At 53.0% G+C, this 14660-nt stretch overlaps 5 protein-coding genes across 5 annotated transcripts; 4 read left to right on the forward strand and 1 right to left on the reverse strand.

Annotated features, from left to right (window-relative positions):
• Positions 1-316: 316 nt before the first annotated feature.
• Positions 317-1244, reverse strand: RER1 (protein retrieval receptor; the record flags this gene model as incomplete). Its single annotated transcript, XM_076675141.1, has 6 exons — positions 317-359; positions 424-576; positions 651-833; positions 897-1011; positions 1088-1106; positions 1188-1244. 6 exons carry the CDS (start codon positions 1242-1244, stop codon positions 317-319), a joined length of 570 nt encoding a protein of 189 aa, XP_076537225.1.
• Positions 1245-1374: 130 nt separating this feature from the next.
• Positions 1375-5309, forward strand: HRD3 (ubiquitin ligase complex subunit HRD3; the record flags this gene model as incomplete). Its single annotated transcript, XM_076675142.1, has 11 exons — positions 1375-1420; positions 1514-2148; positions 2214-2384; positions 2449-2590; positions 2659-3362; positions 3445-3595; positions 3679-4023; positions 4102-4254; positions 4309-4433; positions 4511-5046; positions 5123-5309. 11 exons carry the CDS (start codon positions 1375-1377, stop codon positions 5307-5309), a joined length of 3195 nt encoding a protein of 1064 aa, XP_076537226.1.
• A 415-nt stretch (positions 5310-5724) lies between these two features.
• Positions 5725-7180, forward strand: UIP5 (Uip5p; the record flags this gene model as incomplete). The annotated part of the gene is made up of 7 exons (XM_076675143.1): positions 5725-5926; positions 6006-6306; positions 6380-6494; positions 6568-6636; positions 6714-6828; positions 6893-6954; positions 7025-7180. 7 exons carry the CDS (start codon positions 5725-5727, stop codon positions 7178-7180), a joined length of 1020 nt encoding a protein of 339 aa, XP_076537227.1.
• A 180-nt stretch (positions 7181-7360) lies between these two features.
• Positions 7361-9466, forward strand: JCM15063_003223 (aldehyde dehydrogenase family protein; the record flags this gene model as incomplete). Its single annotated transcript, XM_076675144.1, has 9 exons — positions 7361-7816; positions 7913-7919; positions 7993-8135; positions 8207-8399; positions 8475-8617; positions 8700-8799; positions 8883-9037; positions 9118-9259; positions 9345-9466. 9 exons carry the CDS (start codon positions 7361-7363, stop codon positions 9464-9466), a joined length of 1461 nt encoding a protein of 486 aa, XP_076537228.1.
• Positions 9467-9615: 149 nt separating this feature from the next.
• SDD3 (Sdd3p) lies at positions 9616-14630 on the forward strand (the record flags this gene model as incomplete). The annotated part of the gene is made up of 22 exons (XM_076675145.1): positions 9616-9620; positions 9727-10169; positions 10237-10284; positions 10348-10435; positions 10503-10545; positions 10616-10698; positions 10779-10904; positions 10979-11070; positions 11137-11544; positions 11616-11852; positions 11923-12037; positions 12115-12470; positions 12539-12863; positions 12957-13064; positions 13145-13260; positions 13326-13432; positions 13498-13569; positions 13642-13860; positions 13938-14012; positions 14085-14171; positions 14254-14328; positions 14406-14630. The coding sequence occupies 22 exons, from the start codon at positions 9616-9618 to the stop codon at positions 14628-14630; spliced, it is 3453 nt and encodes a 1150-aa protein (XP_076537229.1).
• Positions 14631-14660: the final 30 nt, after the last annotated feature.

The following is a 14660-nucleotide window of genomic DNA, read 5'->3' on the forward strand; positions in this document are numbered from 1 at the left end:
CCGAATCTCGATCTCTTTGCTTCTTTGATTCGAACCAAAAAGCTCTAAAAGGTCCAAAGAAAAGGGTCAAGTAAAGAAGCGTCCATTTTTTTCCTTGACTTTTGTTTCACCAAAAATTTGCAAAAACTTCTCCAACCCACCCTTCCTCTTTGCCGATCAAAGTAAGACAAGTAATTTGAGAGAGCCAAAACAATGTGTAGAGAACCGAGGAAGTAAAAAACCCAGAAGAGATGAGAAGAAAAAAACACGTTTCCAATTATCGGAGGAAGAGGGAGTTGTCGAAGCGGATCTAAGCTTTTGTCGTAGGGTGATTTGTCTAGCGATAGGTTGATTTGCGACCGATATCAAAAGGCAAGTACCTGGAGTCAATCATGCTCGTCAGTTGCTTCCTCAAGTAGTGAAGGGAAAACTAAAAAGACTGACTTGTATTTCCTCATGTGTCCGACTTGACGTTTCAGGGTGATAAAGGTGAGGATACAAAAGTAAAACACGAGGATCGGCCAAAACACTGGAATGTCGAACATGGAGAAAAAGGTCATCACGATCGAGATTGTGATCGCCTGAGTGGCCGAAACCCTGATCAAGCGTAAGAATTCGTCAGCGAATCCTCTCCTGGAAAGGTTTCTGGCGCAAATCTAGATAGCGCGTACCAAAACTTGAACTCGGGCAACCGGCGGATGAATGGTCGGAATTCACCATCCTTGATCGTTTCGGAATGCGAGGTAGGAAGACCCGGTTCGGCCGCTTCGGCTTCATCTTCGGCGAGGTCGGCTGCGAGTGCCGGATCAAACTTGGGTTGAATGAACGCGAGGAACAAGTTCAAGAGGTAGATCCTGTCGAGGTGTGTCAGGCGGGGGGAGGATGAGCAGAAAGAAGAATGAGAGCGGATGACGAACCCGAGACCGTATGCGATAATGTAGAACGCTTGGATCCACAGGATACGTAGGACGAAGAGTCCAAACAAGGCTGCAGTCGTGCCCCACCGCCTGAGAGTGAACGGCGTGGTGCGATCTGGTCGACGAGGTGCGAGTCAGTCTCGTGTGCAAGTGGCGCCGAGGAGGGTCATCAGGGACTGGGTCGTGCTCACCTAATAGGGTCTGGTACGTCTGTACTCGGTGCACCAGGAGAGGTCAGACACGCACGAACGATTGGCGGTCGCGATACGAATCGAAGCAAGGGAAACGCACTCGGTTGTACCGCTTGATCGAGTCGAACGCGTTCGCGGGAGGTTCAGGTACATCCATCTCGCGTCAAAGGTCGGGTTGATGCAAGCGAGAGATGCCGTCAATATTCTTTCGGCGAGAAAGCTGCGTTCGATCGCTTTGATCATCCAACGTCGACGTGTTTTCTCGCTGCGTGCGTGTTCGAGTGGCGATGCGAGCTGTAGGGGTCTACGTACAGCTGTGTCTAGTCCTACACGGTAAGTGATCCCACTCATAGTCCCGTGAAACTCCGAGACTGAATCGTCATGCACCGCTCTCTCGGCATTCTCGCACTTACTGCGATCTTCTAGTCGTACATGCTCAGCACCAACTTGCGTTTGGACTACACACGGGCCAAAACTTGAGACAGCACGATGGAACTCGCCGTACTCCTCCCGCCGCCGCCCCACCTGCGCCTGCGCTTGATCTGCATACCCTGTCCCCACAAGACCTGCACGACCTCGCCGTGTCTTTGCTCGATTCGATCACCCTCCACACGGCGCATGCAGACCCGAGAACTCCGTACCTCCCGCACCTCGCAACTGTGTCCACTTCCTCCTCGCTCCTCGATCCGCTCGAACGCCATCTCGGCACAAACACGGTCAACGCCATCAAAACACTAGTCGAGCGATTGTACGCGGGCAGACCGAAAGACCGCTCGCGAGGCGAATGGGACTTGAGCATCAAACGCGCCGTGCTCGCGCTCAAACAACTCGTCGACAAGTTTACAATCGACCGACCGAGTTCGAGTCTCACTCGATCGAGCCGAGCCGCACGAGATCCGACTCGATGGAGAGAACGGTTGAACCAGTTTGCGACGGGTGCCGCCGCTACGCTCAACGACCAAGAAACGACCGAAGCGATCGCAGAAGTGGTGCGCCTATTGACGCGGGCAGGCGAACAGGGCAGTGGACCCTCGTGGACTCTGCTAGGAGACTTGCATCTCGTAAGTTTACTTTCGATCCGCTGAAGCTCTTTCAAATACGCTGATCCGCTCTTCCTTGACCCCAGACGGGTCACCTGACTTTGCCCTCCAATTCAACCCGAGCATTCGAATTTTATACGCTCGCGAGCGAACGGTCCGGAGATTCAGATGCCCAGTACAAACTCGGGTTCTTGTACGGGACCAACTATGGTCGAGCTGTGCCAGAACGCCCCGAGGGACGAGGTCATCAAGGTTCTGTACGTTGTCTTCGTCTCTCTCATCTTCTGACCTGCAGGAGTCTGAACTTGCTGCATCTTAAAGGCTCTTCTGCATTACACGTTTGCGGCGTTGTCGGGTCATGTTCCGGCGAGCATGACCGTCGGATATCGACACTGGGCCGGGATCGGCACGAAACAGAGTTGTCAAGATGCTCTTCCCTGGTACAAATCTGCGGCTGAAGCAGGTGAGCAGTGTGCCCCTCCTCTCTGGCCGTCATCGAGTACTGGCGACTGAACTCTGTTCGGGCTACAGCGGTTCGGACGTTCAATTCGGGACCTCCAGGAGGACGTCACCTCTCACCCGCGAAATTGCGCCTGTCGGATCTGTCTGGAGGCGTGTATGGACCGGGAGCGAGTTCGAAACCTCCCACACTCTCGACTGGAGGTTCAACGAGTCAAACGAAACAGGAATGGAACGACTTGATCGAGTTTCACCAGTTCCATGCCGATCGGGGAGATCCGGCATACATGTACAGGTTGGCGAAACTGTACTATGGAGGGTTCGGAGTTGGAGATCAACATTCTGGAACGAGACCGAGGTTGAACCGGGCGCGAGCTTCGGCGGTTAGTTTGGGTGCGGGAGGTCGAGACTTTGGTCGCAGTTTCAAATGGTTTGCGAAACTCGGGAAACAGATGTGGACTTCAGATGGAAGAGAAGCCATGTGGGACCCTAAATGGGGTACATTCTCTTCATCGGCAAACCATCAACAACAGCAACAACAACAACGCTCCGTAGTTGTCGATCAACAACAGTTGTCAGGATCCGGAACCAACAAGGTCGGCAAACTTGGATTCTACGATCCGAAACTTGACCGCAAGAGTGATCGAGCGGATGATGCGACTCAAATGCTTTCCGGATTGGCGGCAGGATACCTCGGCAAGATGTACCTCAGGGGAGAAGGAGTCAATGTCAACCTACAAAAAGCATTCCTGTGGTTCAAACGGGGTTCGACTAGGGTCAGTTTTTTCCTTGGATTCTCTCGAGAATCGTGTTTCGTTTTTTCTCATGCAGCAACGATCGAACTCGTGGTTGTTTCAGCTCGATCGAGAATGTCACAATGGTTTGGGAATCATGTACCGCGATGGCTTGGGAGTCGAACGCAACCTCAAAATCGCTCTCGCTCACTTTCACGCTGCCGCTCAGCAAGACCTTGCCGAAGCTCAAGTCAACTTGGGCAAATACCACTTTGGTAAGCTCCAATTCCAATCTGTGCACATCTTGCGTTCTCTAAAAATACTGGATTGACGCGTTTCTCAATTTCCTTCGGAACAGGTCGTGGAGAGAACGTACTTGCAACCGGATTCTTTGAAGCTGCGATTCGATCCGACGGGATGCGTCAAACCGACACGTTTCAATCGTACTACTACCTCGCCGAACTCGCTGCGCAACAAGGACAACCTTCGACTCCGAACGCAGGAGCGGTCGACCACTGTCCCGTCATGGTCTCGTTTTACAAACACGTGGCCGAACGAGGTGATTGGGATCACGAGGTGTGGTTCGAAGCGGAGAAAGCTCGGGAACAAGGGGATCTCAGGACGGCCTTGTTGGGATACTGGATCATGGCGGAGCGAGGGTACGAAGTCGCGCAAAACAATGTCGCATGGATTCTCGATCGAGGTGAGTCGGGTTTGCCTCTACTGAAGTTCCAGGCCATTTGTCGTGCTGAATCCGCTCATGCTCTCGTTCGATCACTAGACAAATCACGAATTCGAGTCCCGTTGCTCGATCAAGCTCCTGTAGGCTCGGACGAGACGGACAGGATTGCTTTGACGTACTGGACGCGCTCGGCCGCTCAAGACAACGTCGACGCTCTCGTCAAACTCGGAGACTACTACTTCAAAGGGATCGGTACGTCGGCGGTTTCTGTAGACGCTGGCGCAGAAGGATCACAAGATTCGATAGGCCGTGGGACACCTCAGTACGAGAAAGCGGCGACTTTTTACCAGAGTGCCGCGACGAGTCGATTGAGTGCCATGGCGATGTGGAACCTTGGGTGGATGCACGAGACTGGACACGGCGTCCCTCAAGTATGGCAATCATCTCTCGTATCGGGACAACTCTGTTAACTTGAGTGCTGACGCTGTACTTGCACACGCGGTATCAGGATTTCCATCTCGCGAAACGCTACTTGGACTCGGCGCTCGAAACCTCACCAAACGCGTACTTTCCATCAAGCTTGTCCCTCATCTCGTTGTACCTCCGAGCGATGTACCACGTCGTGTTCTCCCCTTCGGACGAGATGAATGCCTTGTCAGTGTTTGGCAAAGACCCTGACCCGCTCTCGCCGGACCAAGAACAACAACAACACGGGTTCGTACCTCAGGGCGGATGGGGATTCGGGAGAGCTTGGAGAGACATTCAGAGGAGTTGGGGATTCGAACCCGGACCAGAACCGGAACCAGTCGCGTACCACCAAGGAACCGTGCCAGGCAAAGCCGCTGCTGAACCTGCGGCTGGCAAGATCGCCAAGAGGGCAAGTGTCGAAGGCGAGCAGCAGCAGTTCGAGTATGGACAAGATCAAGTAACGAGATCGAGATCGAGACCAGGTGCGGGAGAAGACGAAGAGGACGAGTTTTACATTGAAGACGAAGGAGATTTCGGAGGCACGGTCGCGATCATTGCGCTGTGCATGATTCTTGCGTGAGTATTGAAAACACCTGAACTTGGTCGAGATGGAAGCTGCTGTCAGGATTGCTGACTCGATCTTGTATACCAGGTGGCTCGTATACTTTCGACAACGACCTCAGAACCAGCGGGATCCTCACGCATTCGCTGCTCGTCCAGTACCGGGACAAGCTCCTGCCGCGCCGCAAGCTCAATTGCCAACTCCTACTGCACCCCCTCGGGTCGACCACGATGACGAGAGACCGCACGACGAGCAGCATCCCCAACGTTTGGTATAGAACAATTGCTTTCTGTCTACCTGTACCTATCTTGCTCTCTGTTGTCCTATAGGCGATCTTTAATTGCAAGTCTTTTTTCCTGACGCATTGTATAGTATGGAACGGAGCGTTGAGCGTTTCGAGTTACCGCGAAACTTGCAATTCATTATATACGCGCGCGCGTGTAACGAGGCTAATTCAGCGTTCCGCACCACTCCTCCACTTGGAACCGCTCGACTAGCCGACATCCGAACTGGTTGCACTCAAGCGCAATCAGGCCAGAAACTCGGCAATAACTCAATCAACGCGTCACGGACAGCCTGCATTTCGAATCCATAGTCGTGTCGGAACCTCGTCGCCGTGTGACGACTGTCTTGCCAATCCACCTCACCTGCCCCGACGTAACAGCAGTACATTCACTTCCTTGACCAGCAACATGTCGCCAACAAGTGCGCCCGTGCCGATACGGAGGCGGACACCGCGACACCTCATCGCGACGCTCGTGTCGCTCGTCGCGCTCATCCTCTCGTGCTCGACCGTCGCACACGCCAAGTCGGGATCACCAGCTACCAAAGTCGAGAGTCTGCGAGGCAACACTGAAAAGACGGTCCCCTTGCGAACCCATTCCCTCTACGCACGTGAGTCTCTTTCGCTTGCCTCTGACCCTTTCGAAGACCCCCGACTTTTACTGACATGCTAGAGATTTCCCAAAAACAGCATATGTCGATTCGGACCTGCAGAATCGTTGGTTCGATTTTGGAGGTTCAACCATCGTCAACACGAACAAGCACATTCGCCTGACCCAAGATCGCGCGTCCCAATCGGGGTGGTTGTGGTCTCGACTCGCCCTCGCGCCCAACTCGTTCGAGATTGAATTCGAGTTCCGAGTTGACGGCAAGAGTTCGACTTTGTTCGGAGACGGGTTCGCCATGTGGTTGACCAAAGGTCGAGCGGGAAGTGGACCCGTGTTTGGCAGCACCGACTTTTGGGATGGACTCGGCATCTTCTTCGACACCTAGTGAACCATCATTCCTCTCCCTCAGGTGTTGTTGTGCGACTGCACGCTGACTCGGTTTTCGAGGGCCATTCAGTGCCAACTCGCGACATGCCTACTCGTTCCCTCGCATCTATGCGATTCTCAACGACGGCAAAAAGTCGTACGACTCTGGCAAGGATGGTCAGGGGCAAGAGATTGGAGCGTGTTCGGTTCGTCCGCCTTAAGCTGCATCTGGTGCAACTGTACCGGGGGATTCTGACATTCCAGTGTTTCCGAGGACAGCTCGACTTTAGGAGAACAGACGTTGCAGCAAAGGCTCGATTGACGTATTTCCGTGGCAAGTTCACCGAGGTGAGTATTTCGTATCGTGTTTGAGAAAAGTGCATCTCGAGGATTGACCCTGGGTCGCACACAACTCGCCCTTGCAGCTCGCGATTCATCACAACAAGTGGGACGAGTGGACAACGTGCTTTGTTGTCGAGGGCCTCGAGCTACCGCAGAACCCATTCTTGGGCTTCTCTGCCGTGACGGGCGATGTCAGCGGTAGGTTTCGATTTTCTGCGCGTGCCCGCATGTATTCCAACCTCTGACCCGTTTCGCGCATCAGATGCACACGACATTGTCTCGATCACGACGTCGAACGTGGCATACCACCCGCCTTCAGCTGGGGTGAGTTGAGCTAACGAAAATAGCGATCGGTGGACGTCTCGCTGACACGCTCGATTTTTCGTTTTCGCAGAACTCTCCGCCTCCCAGGAAGGGAGGTCGGCCAGGTTCAGGATTCTTCTCGTTCCTGTTCTCGCTCATCAAGTGGCTGTTACTGGTCATCGTGGTCGTCGTAGGCGTCATGGCGTTCAAAGCGCGCAAAGCGACGAGGGACGCCAAGCGATTCTAGTCCAGAAGAGCGGCTTATTTGAATACGCTGTGTTGGAAAATACAGAAAGAATTACGCAATACGATCCATATACCCCCGTCGAAATTCCTTGTTATCAGAGAGAGAGCGCGGTTAGACGCGCCAAAGTGGCGCCCTAAAACCCGGTTCTTTATCTCTATCTCGCATCTTGACACCAACAACATGTCTGCCTCTTACGACGCCACCGCTCAAACTCAAGTAGCAGATGCTCAGACCACTCAGACGACCATCTCTCCCATCACGGGACAAGCGATCGTCACTCGCCCACTCGCAAGTTCAACTTCGACACTCGACGCTGCCGTCGATGCATCTCACTCGGCGTACCTCGCCTGGCGCAAAGTCCCACTCGACGAACGTATCGCACTCGTCGAGAAAGGGATCAAACATCTCGCGAGTCGTGCATCCGACCTGGGTCCCGAACTGACGCAGCAAATGGGGCGCCCAATCCGTTACACCAACTCCGAGTTCAGCACGTTCGAAGACCGTGGCATGTGGTTACTCGCACAAGCACAAAGTGCACTTCGAGACGAACACGTCGGTCCTGACCGACCGCAAGCGTTCAGGCGTATCATTAGGAGAGCTCCCGTCGGAGTGTGCTTGCTTGTCGGTGCTTGGAACGTGAGTTCTTTCGTCTAGTCTGTATCGCATAAGATACTCTTCCTCCGGAATCACTATCGATTTCTGACCTGAACCGAAAATCTCGATGACATTTAGTTCCCCTGTCAGTCGCATCCGTCGCTCGAACAATGATGCTTAAAGCTGATCCGTTCGCCGCCGCTTGTCCGAGAAAACAGACATGATCCAAGTCAACGCGCTCATTCCGGCGCTCGTTGCTGGAAACTCTGTCATCTTGAAACCTTCGCCTCAAACTCCGCTCGTCGCAGAACGCATTCAAGAGTCGTTCGAAGCGGCCGGACTCCCCAAAGATCTCATTCAGGTGAACTAATTTTTTGACTGCGAAATCATCACAACACCTCAACAGCTGACTAGAACAATCTGCGGTAACAGACCGTGCATTTGACTCCCGCACAAATGGACTACCTCGTCGGACATCCCAAGATCCCGTTCGTGTCGTTCACTGGCTCGGTCGCGAATGGCAAACGGGTGGAAAAGACGGCAGCTGAAGCGGCCGACAAGCACGGAACGTTCAAAATGGTCGGATTGGAACTCGGAGGCAAAGACGCGGCATACATTCGCAAAGGTGAGAACTCTCAAAAGACATTCTTTCCCTTCTCTGAATTTGCAAGCGACCGAGTGCTGAGAGGGGTTTCATCAGATTGCGATCCCGCATACGCCGCCGAGAACGTGGTCGATGGAGCTTTCTTCAATTCGGGACAATCTTGTTGTGCGGTCGAGCGCGTGTACGTGCACGAAAGTATCTACGATGCCGTCGTCGAGCAAGTCACGAAAGTGGTCAAGGTGCGAAGAGACTGTTTCCTCTCGCTTTCGAATGGCGTTCGCGCTCGCTCATACTTTTTTCGTGGGTGCATCGACTGTGTAGGAATACAAACTTGGAGATCCTCGTGAGCAGGAAACGACTCTGGGTCCTGTCATCTCGTTAAGATCTGCAGCGACAATTCGCGAACACGTCAAAGAAGCGGGTTCGTCTTGATCATCTCTTTCAGATCTGCATGAGACTCGAGATATTCTAAAACTCACTGTTTTCTGTTTCTTCGGTCGACAGTTTCAAAGGGTGCTCACGCATTGATCGACGAGTCCGACTTTCCTGAAGCGAAAGAAGGTACGACGTACGTTGCGCCGCAGGTCTTGATCAATGTCGATCACTCGATGAAAGTTATGAGCGAAGAGACGTTTGGACCGGTCGTCGGACTCATGAAGGTACGTGCCAATCTAATCCAGCTCGTGTGAGAAAATTCGTTGGGTTGACCACATGACCGCTCATTCGTTCGTTCGGACAGGTCAAGTCTGATGAAGAAGCGGTTCGATTGATCAATGACTCTCCGTACGGGCTCACGTGCTCCGTATGGACGCAAGACGAGTCGGCGTTCGAAGCGATCGTCGACGAGATTGATACCGGTACCGTGTTTATGAACCGATGCGGTGAGTGCTTTTTTCGGAGGGTGAATCGGTCAGAGGGTCGAAGCTGATGTCTGGGTCGTCAAATGACAACGATGACGGATTGTAGACTACCTCGAACCGTCGCTTCCCTGGACTGGAGTTAAAGAGTCAGGACGAGGCATCTCGTTGTCGAGATACGGATTCGATGCGGTTACTCGAGCCAAGAGCATTCACGTCCGGATTCCTTGAGCCACGCGTGAGGTAGGAACCGGGAAAGACTCGTAACCTCAATTCGAGATGATTCGACAGCCAAAATTGAAGGAAGAAGCAGTTATAAATTAGATATTGCAAGCAAGCAAGGTCTTGCCTTCGCTACTGCGTCTCAGTGTGCGCGAGAGATGAAGTGAGCGAGAGAAGAGAGACGTCAGCGATGCAAGGGGACCCAGCGGACTCCGGGGGGAAACTTGCGAGATTTCGAGGACCGCGCAATTGCTGCTTTCTGCATTCAGGACTGTTTTGCTCCACTTGTCGATCCTGGCTCGCCTGCTCAATCAGGGTCTACGAGCGTCGACTCACCGCTTCGCGTACCGCCCGCTCTCGTTGTTCTCGCAGCGTTCGTTCTCGAACGCGATCACCGCGTTCCCGCACCGCCTTCTGCCCACCGTGGCGATCCACTCGACTCCTGGCCCGTCCAGTCTCACGAGCACAGTCCCTCGCAAACGTACCTTCAGCAACTCGGTTCCTGCCAGTGCATCAATGGCTGCAGTCATGAATTCCTCGTTGCTCCCGACGACGTCTGGTTCGACTCGACCAGAACGGATCGAGATTCCTAAAAGGGTGGGAGACTTTCAACTCGTGACTGAACCCGAATTGGATTTCGCGAACGGAGTGCAACTCGCGAAATGGGAGAGCGAGTCGACGGGTCTCAAAGTGGTGTGGTCAGGGGTTGAAGGTCCGTCTATCTCCCTCTTTCTCTCTTTTGCCTGGGTCTCACTCGACAACTCATCCACATCGAATAGGTCCGCTCGTGCAGGGCTACTTCAGTGTCGTGACCGAAATCTTTGATGGTCAGTTGCTATTTGTCGATTCACAAAACCTCGTCATGCTGAACCGGGAATGCTGTCGTATAGCGAGTGGCAGACCTCACACTCTCGAGCATCTCGTCTTCCTTGGTTCCGAGAAGTACCCGTACAAGGGCGTACTCGACACTCTCGCCAAGTTCGTCTCTCTCTTTTCCGTTCTTCCCTCCTCGTCGCTCATGATATCCTTGGTCTCGAATCACCAGCCGATCTTTCGCCACTGGTACCAATGCCTGGACTGCTACCGAAGTAAGCTCTTTTTTTCCTCCTTGTTTCGCGCATCGCTTAGGTCTCATGGAGTGCGATTTCCCCCTGATAGACTACAGCATACACGATTGGAACAGCTGGATCTGAAGGATTCCTCAAGATTTTGCCCGTGTTCCTCGACCACGTTTTGTACCCGTACGTAGACATGTTCTCGCTGAATATGGCGTTCCCTCTTCTTTCAAAAAGTTTGCTGAATCGCGTTAACCCAAATGTAGCACGATCACGGACGAAGGGTTTGTGACCGAAGTCTTCAACATTAGCGGAAAAGGTGAAGAGGGCGGAGTCGTGTTTGGCGAAATGCAAGGTCGAGAACAAGGCAGTAGCGATCTCATGCACCTCCGGTTCGTCGATTTCTTCCCTATCTTCAAATTACTTTCGCTTGGTGCCCACAAATACAAGTGTCTTGTCGTTTTAGGCAACAAGAAACGTTGTACTCGGAAAAGAATGCCTTGCGGTCGGAGACCGGCGGTCTGCTCAAAGCGCTTAGGGTTCTCAAAGCTCAAGAGAGTGAGTACCGACACAGGCTCTTTTCTCCTGGACGACAAGCGGAGTGACCTGTTCTGTTTACCGCAGTCCGGGAGTACCACAAGGCGATGTACGTTCCGCAGAACATCACTGTTCACGTCAGCGGACGCTCGCTCGATCCGACCGTCCTCCTGCAAACGATGACAGACGAAGTGATTCCTTCTATCGTCGCGCACGGGCAAAACAAGGGAGTACGACCTCCTGGTTGGATCCGTCCATTTGTCGAATCAAGCACGGCGGCAAACCCTCCCAAGATCGAGTCGGATTCGACCGAAGTCGTGCCGTTCCCGGAAAAGGACGAATCGGTTGGAGAGCTCATGATGAGTTGGATTGGAGTGCCTCACAACGACTTTTTGACCGACAACGCGCTCGAACTCTTGGGTCAATATCTCACCGACTCTGCCGTTTCGCCGCTCTTCAAGGAGTTTGTCGAAATCGAAGATCCCGCTTGTACCGGTGAGCTAAATTTCTACACTTCACTGTCGATTCTTGTCATGATCATCTCATCTCACGAATCGGCGCGACAGACATCACGTTCTACAGCTCGACTGCCAATATCACGGTCCTGACGGTCTACCTGTCGTCGGTACCGGCCGAACTCCTCGACACGCTGCCGAAGAAGTTCCGAGACACTCTTGCTCGCATCGTCAAGGAAGGCATCGATATGACTCGCATGGCGACCGTGATTGAACGTCAGAAACTTTCGCTGCTCAACTCGATGGAGACGGATGGCGCCGAAGCTCTGTCCGATGTGGTTGTTGCGGGTCAGTCCTTAGCACGCTCTTGTTTGACCTTCATCTCTGCTGATCGACTGCATTTATTGCTTTTTCCCAGACGCTGCGTATGGTGCTGCCGACGGATCGGATCTTGACAAATCGATGAAGATCTTTGCCGACTTCAAAAAGCTCGAGAGCTGGTCTGCTCAAGAGTGGGCCGACCTTCTCGACAAGTATGTGACCTCCCTCGTGATCACTTTGGTCCTACTGCTCTTTGACTCAACACGTCTTTTCTTGCTGCACAAACCAGATTCTACGTCAGCGCTCCGGCACTCACGATCGTCGGCAAACCTTCTGCTGCGCTCGCAGACAAGGTACGAGATGACGCGAAAGCAGTCGTTGACGCGAACGTCAAGAAGTATGGTGAACAAGGTCTCGCCGAACTCGCCAAAAAAATCGAACACGCTCAAATCGAGAACGACAAACCCATCCCGCCCGAGATCTTGCGGGATTTCAAAATTCCCGATGTCAACGGGATCGACTGGATCAAGGTCGAGACTGGACGCAGTGGTGGAGTCGCTCGCGAGGACAGCGAGAAACCCGGTCGAGTTCAGGAACACCTCGATGCCGATAGCGCTCAGTTGCCTCTCTTTGTTCAATACGACCGTGAGCTCCCCCGTACTCGTTTACATGCATACGGTTTCCAGGTAGCTGACATATTCGTGAGATTACAGACATCAACTCTGCATTCGTACAGATTTCGGTCGTACTCTTCCCCGAGAATGTCGAAGGCGTCGACCCAGTGGAATTGCGCGCGCTCCTGCCAATCTACCTCGACTCGTTCTTCACGCTTCCGGTCACTCGCGCTGATGGAACCGAGCTCGACTACGAAGAGGTGGTCAAGCAACTCGATGCCGAAACTCTCTCGTACTCGATCGATACGAGTTCACCTCTGCAGGAAGGCGTCACGCTCAAGATCAAGGTCGCCAAGGAGAAATACACGAAAGCCATTTCGTGGTTGTCCGACTTGTTGTACCACTCGAAATTCTCGGTGGATCGGTAAGCCTCGAACTCCTCTCTCGCGCAGGACTTCCTCTGTCAGTCGTTCGATTGAAGTGACTGACACGTGTATTCCTCTCATTGTGTTTTCAGACTCAAGATATCGGCAGCGAAAGCAATTCAAGGTCTGCCGTCGGAGAAGCGAGAAGGTAACGACGTCGCATACAACGCCTACCGCAAACTGATCTGCCAAGACGTCAGGTAAATCCCGAAACTTCCTCATCTATCAGCCACGTCGTGCAAGTTGGCGCTGACTTTTCGATTAATGGAATCGCCAACAGTTCCAACGTCGCGATGAACCTTCTGAACCGAATCGAGTTCCTACCTGCGTTCGCCGCTCGCCTCAAGGAGGAACCTGACGCTGTCATTGCTCTGTTCGAATCTTTCCGGCAAGGACGTACGTTACCATGTTGTGCGCCTGCTTCAGCGGACCGCCTCTGACCTCGTTCGTGGAATGCGCAGTTACGAACCCGCGAGCGATTCGCGTACAGGTCAAGGGCGATATCCTTTCCCTGGAGAAGCCTGTTTCGAGCTGGCTCGAACACTTTAAGGCTATTCAACCTTTCCCGGTTAGTCTCTCCCGCCATTTCCGCTCTCTGCAAGTTTCCTCTCCTCATCATTCTGCTCATTGTAGAAATCGGAGCTTGCACCGGTAAAACTGTCGAAGGACGTGATGGGCCCACTCGGCAAGAAGCCTGCCAAGAAGGTGCGATATAATTTCTTCCGCCTGCCCTTTCGACCTTTGCGTTCGTTTCTCACCGGTATTGCGCTGTGACAGATCGTCTTGTACGGTCTCTCGTCGATCGAGAGTTCGTTTGGGTACCACGCAGCACGGGCTCCCGATTCGTTCACGCACCCAGACATGCCAGCGCTCACAGTCGCACGAGCGGTCCTCAACGCGATGGAAGGATTCCTGTGGAAATGGATTCGTGGAGCCGGATTGGCGTATGGCGCTTCAATCTCGCACGATGTTGAAAGTGGTCTCATCTCGTATCGCGTTGAGTTGCAGCCTCTTCTACCTGTCTTGGCGAGAACGTTGTTCACTGACTTTGAATGTCTTTTTGTTTGCGACAGATCTTCAAATCTCCAGACTCCTACGCGGCTTTCACCGCTGCGCAAGGTTTGATTGATCAACTTGTCTCGGGCAAGGTAAGCATGAACGAAAGCCCTGCGCCTTTGAACAGCTGAAAATTGACAATTTGACGAGCTCAACGTTCACAGCTCGAAATTGATGATCTTACGATCGAGTCGGCCAAGAGTTCGCTCGCGTACAACACGGCGTCAAAGGAATCGACCATTAGTGCTGCTGTAAGTTCACGGTACAACGCTATGTCCTAGTCAAGTCCTGACTCGATCCTTTCTTGTTTTTCCTTTTTTTTCTTTTCTGCAGGCCAACTCTTCCTTCACAAACATGCTCTTGGGCTTGCCGGAGAACCATGGCAGGATCGCTCTTGCTGCTACCAAGGTGCGCTTTCCGTCTCGCAGAGCAGAACGTCTTTCCTCCCCCGCCCCCTCTTACTAAATGGTGGGTGAAACTTGTAGGACGTGACGGCACAAGACATCTTGCGGGTGATCAAACTGTACATTCAACCCATCTTTGACCCAGCATCGTCGATCGCGAGTATCGCTTCAGGACTCGCCAAGATGGAAGAGATCGCTACCAACTTTGAAAAACTCGGATACGAGGTCGAGACGAGAACGTTTGATGATGCAGACGAATCGGGTAGTGAATCAGGTAGCGAATCTGGAAGCGAGTCCGACTCGTAGAAGCAGAAGAACAAAACTTCCTCATTGCTA

Source organism: Sporobolomyces koalae (genome assembly GCF_050403365.1).
Source record: "Sporobolomyces koalae JCM15063 DNA, S_koalae_JCM15063T_v1_ctg1, whole genome shotgun sequence".
NCBI lineage: Eukaryota > Fungi > Basidiomycota > Microbotryomycetes > Sporidiobolales > Sporidiobolaceae > Sporobolomyces > Sporobolomyces koalae.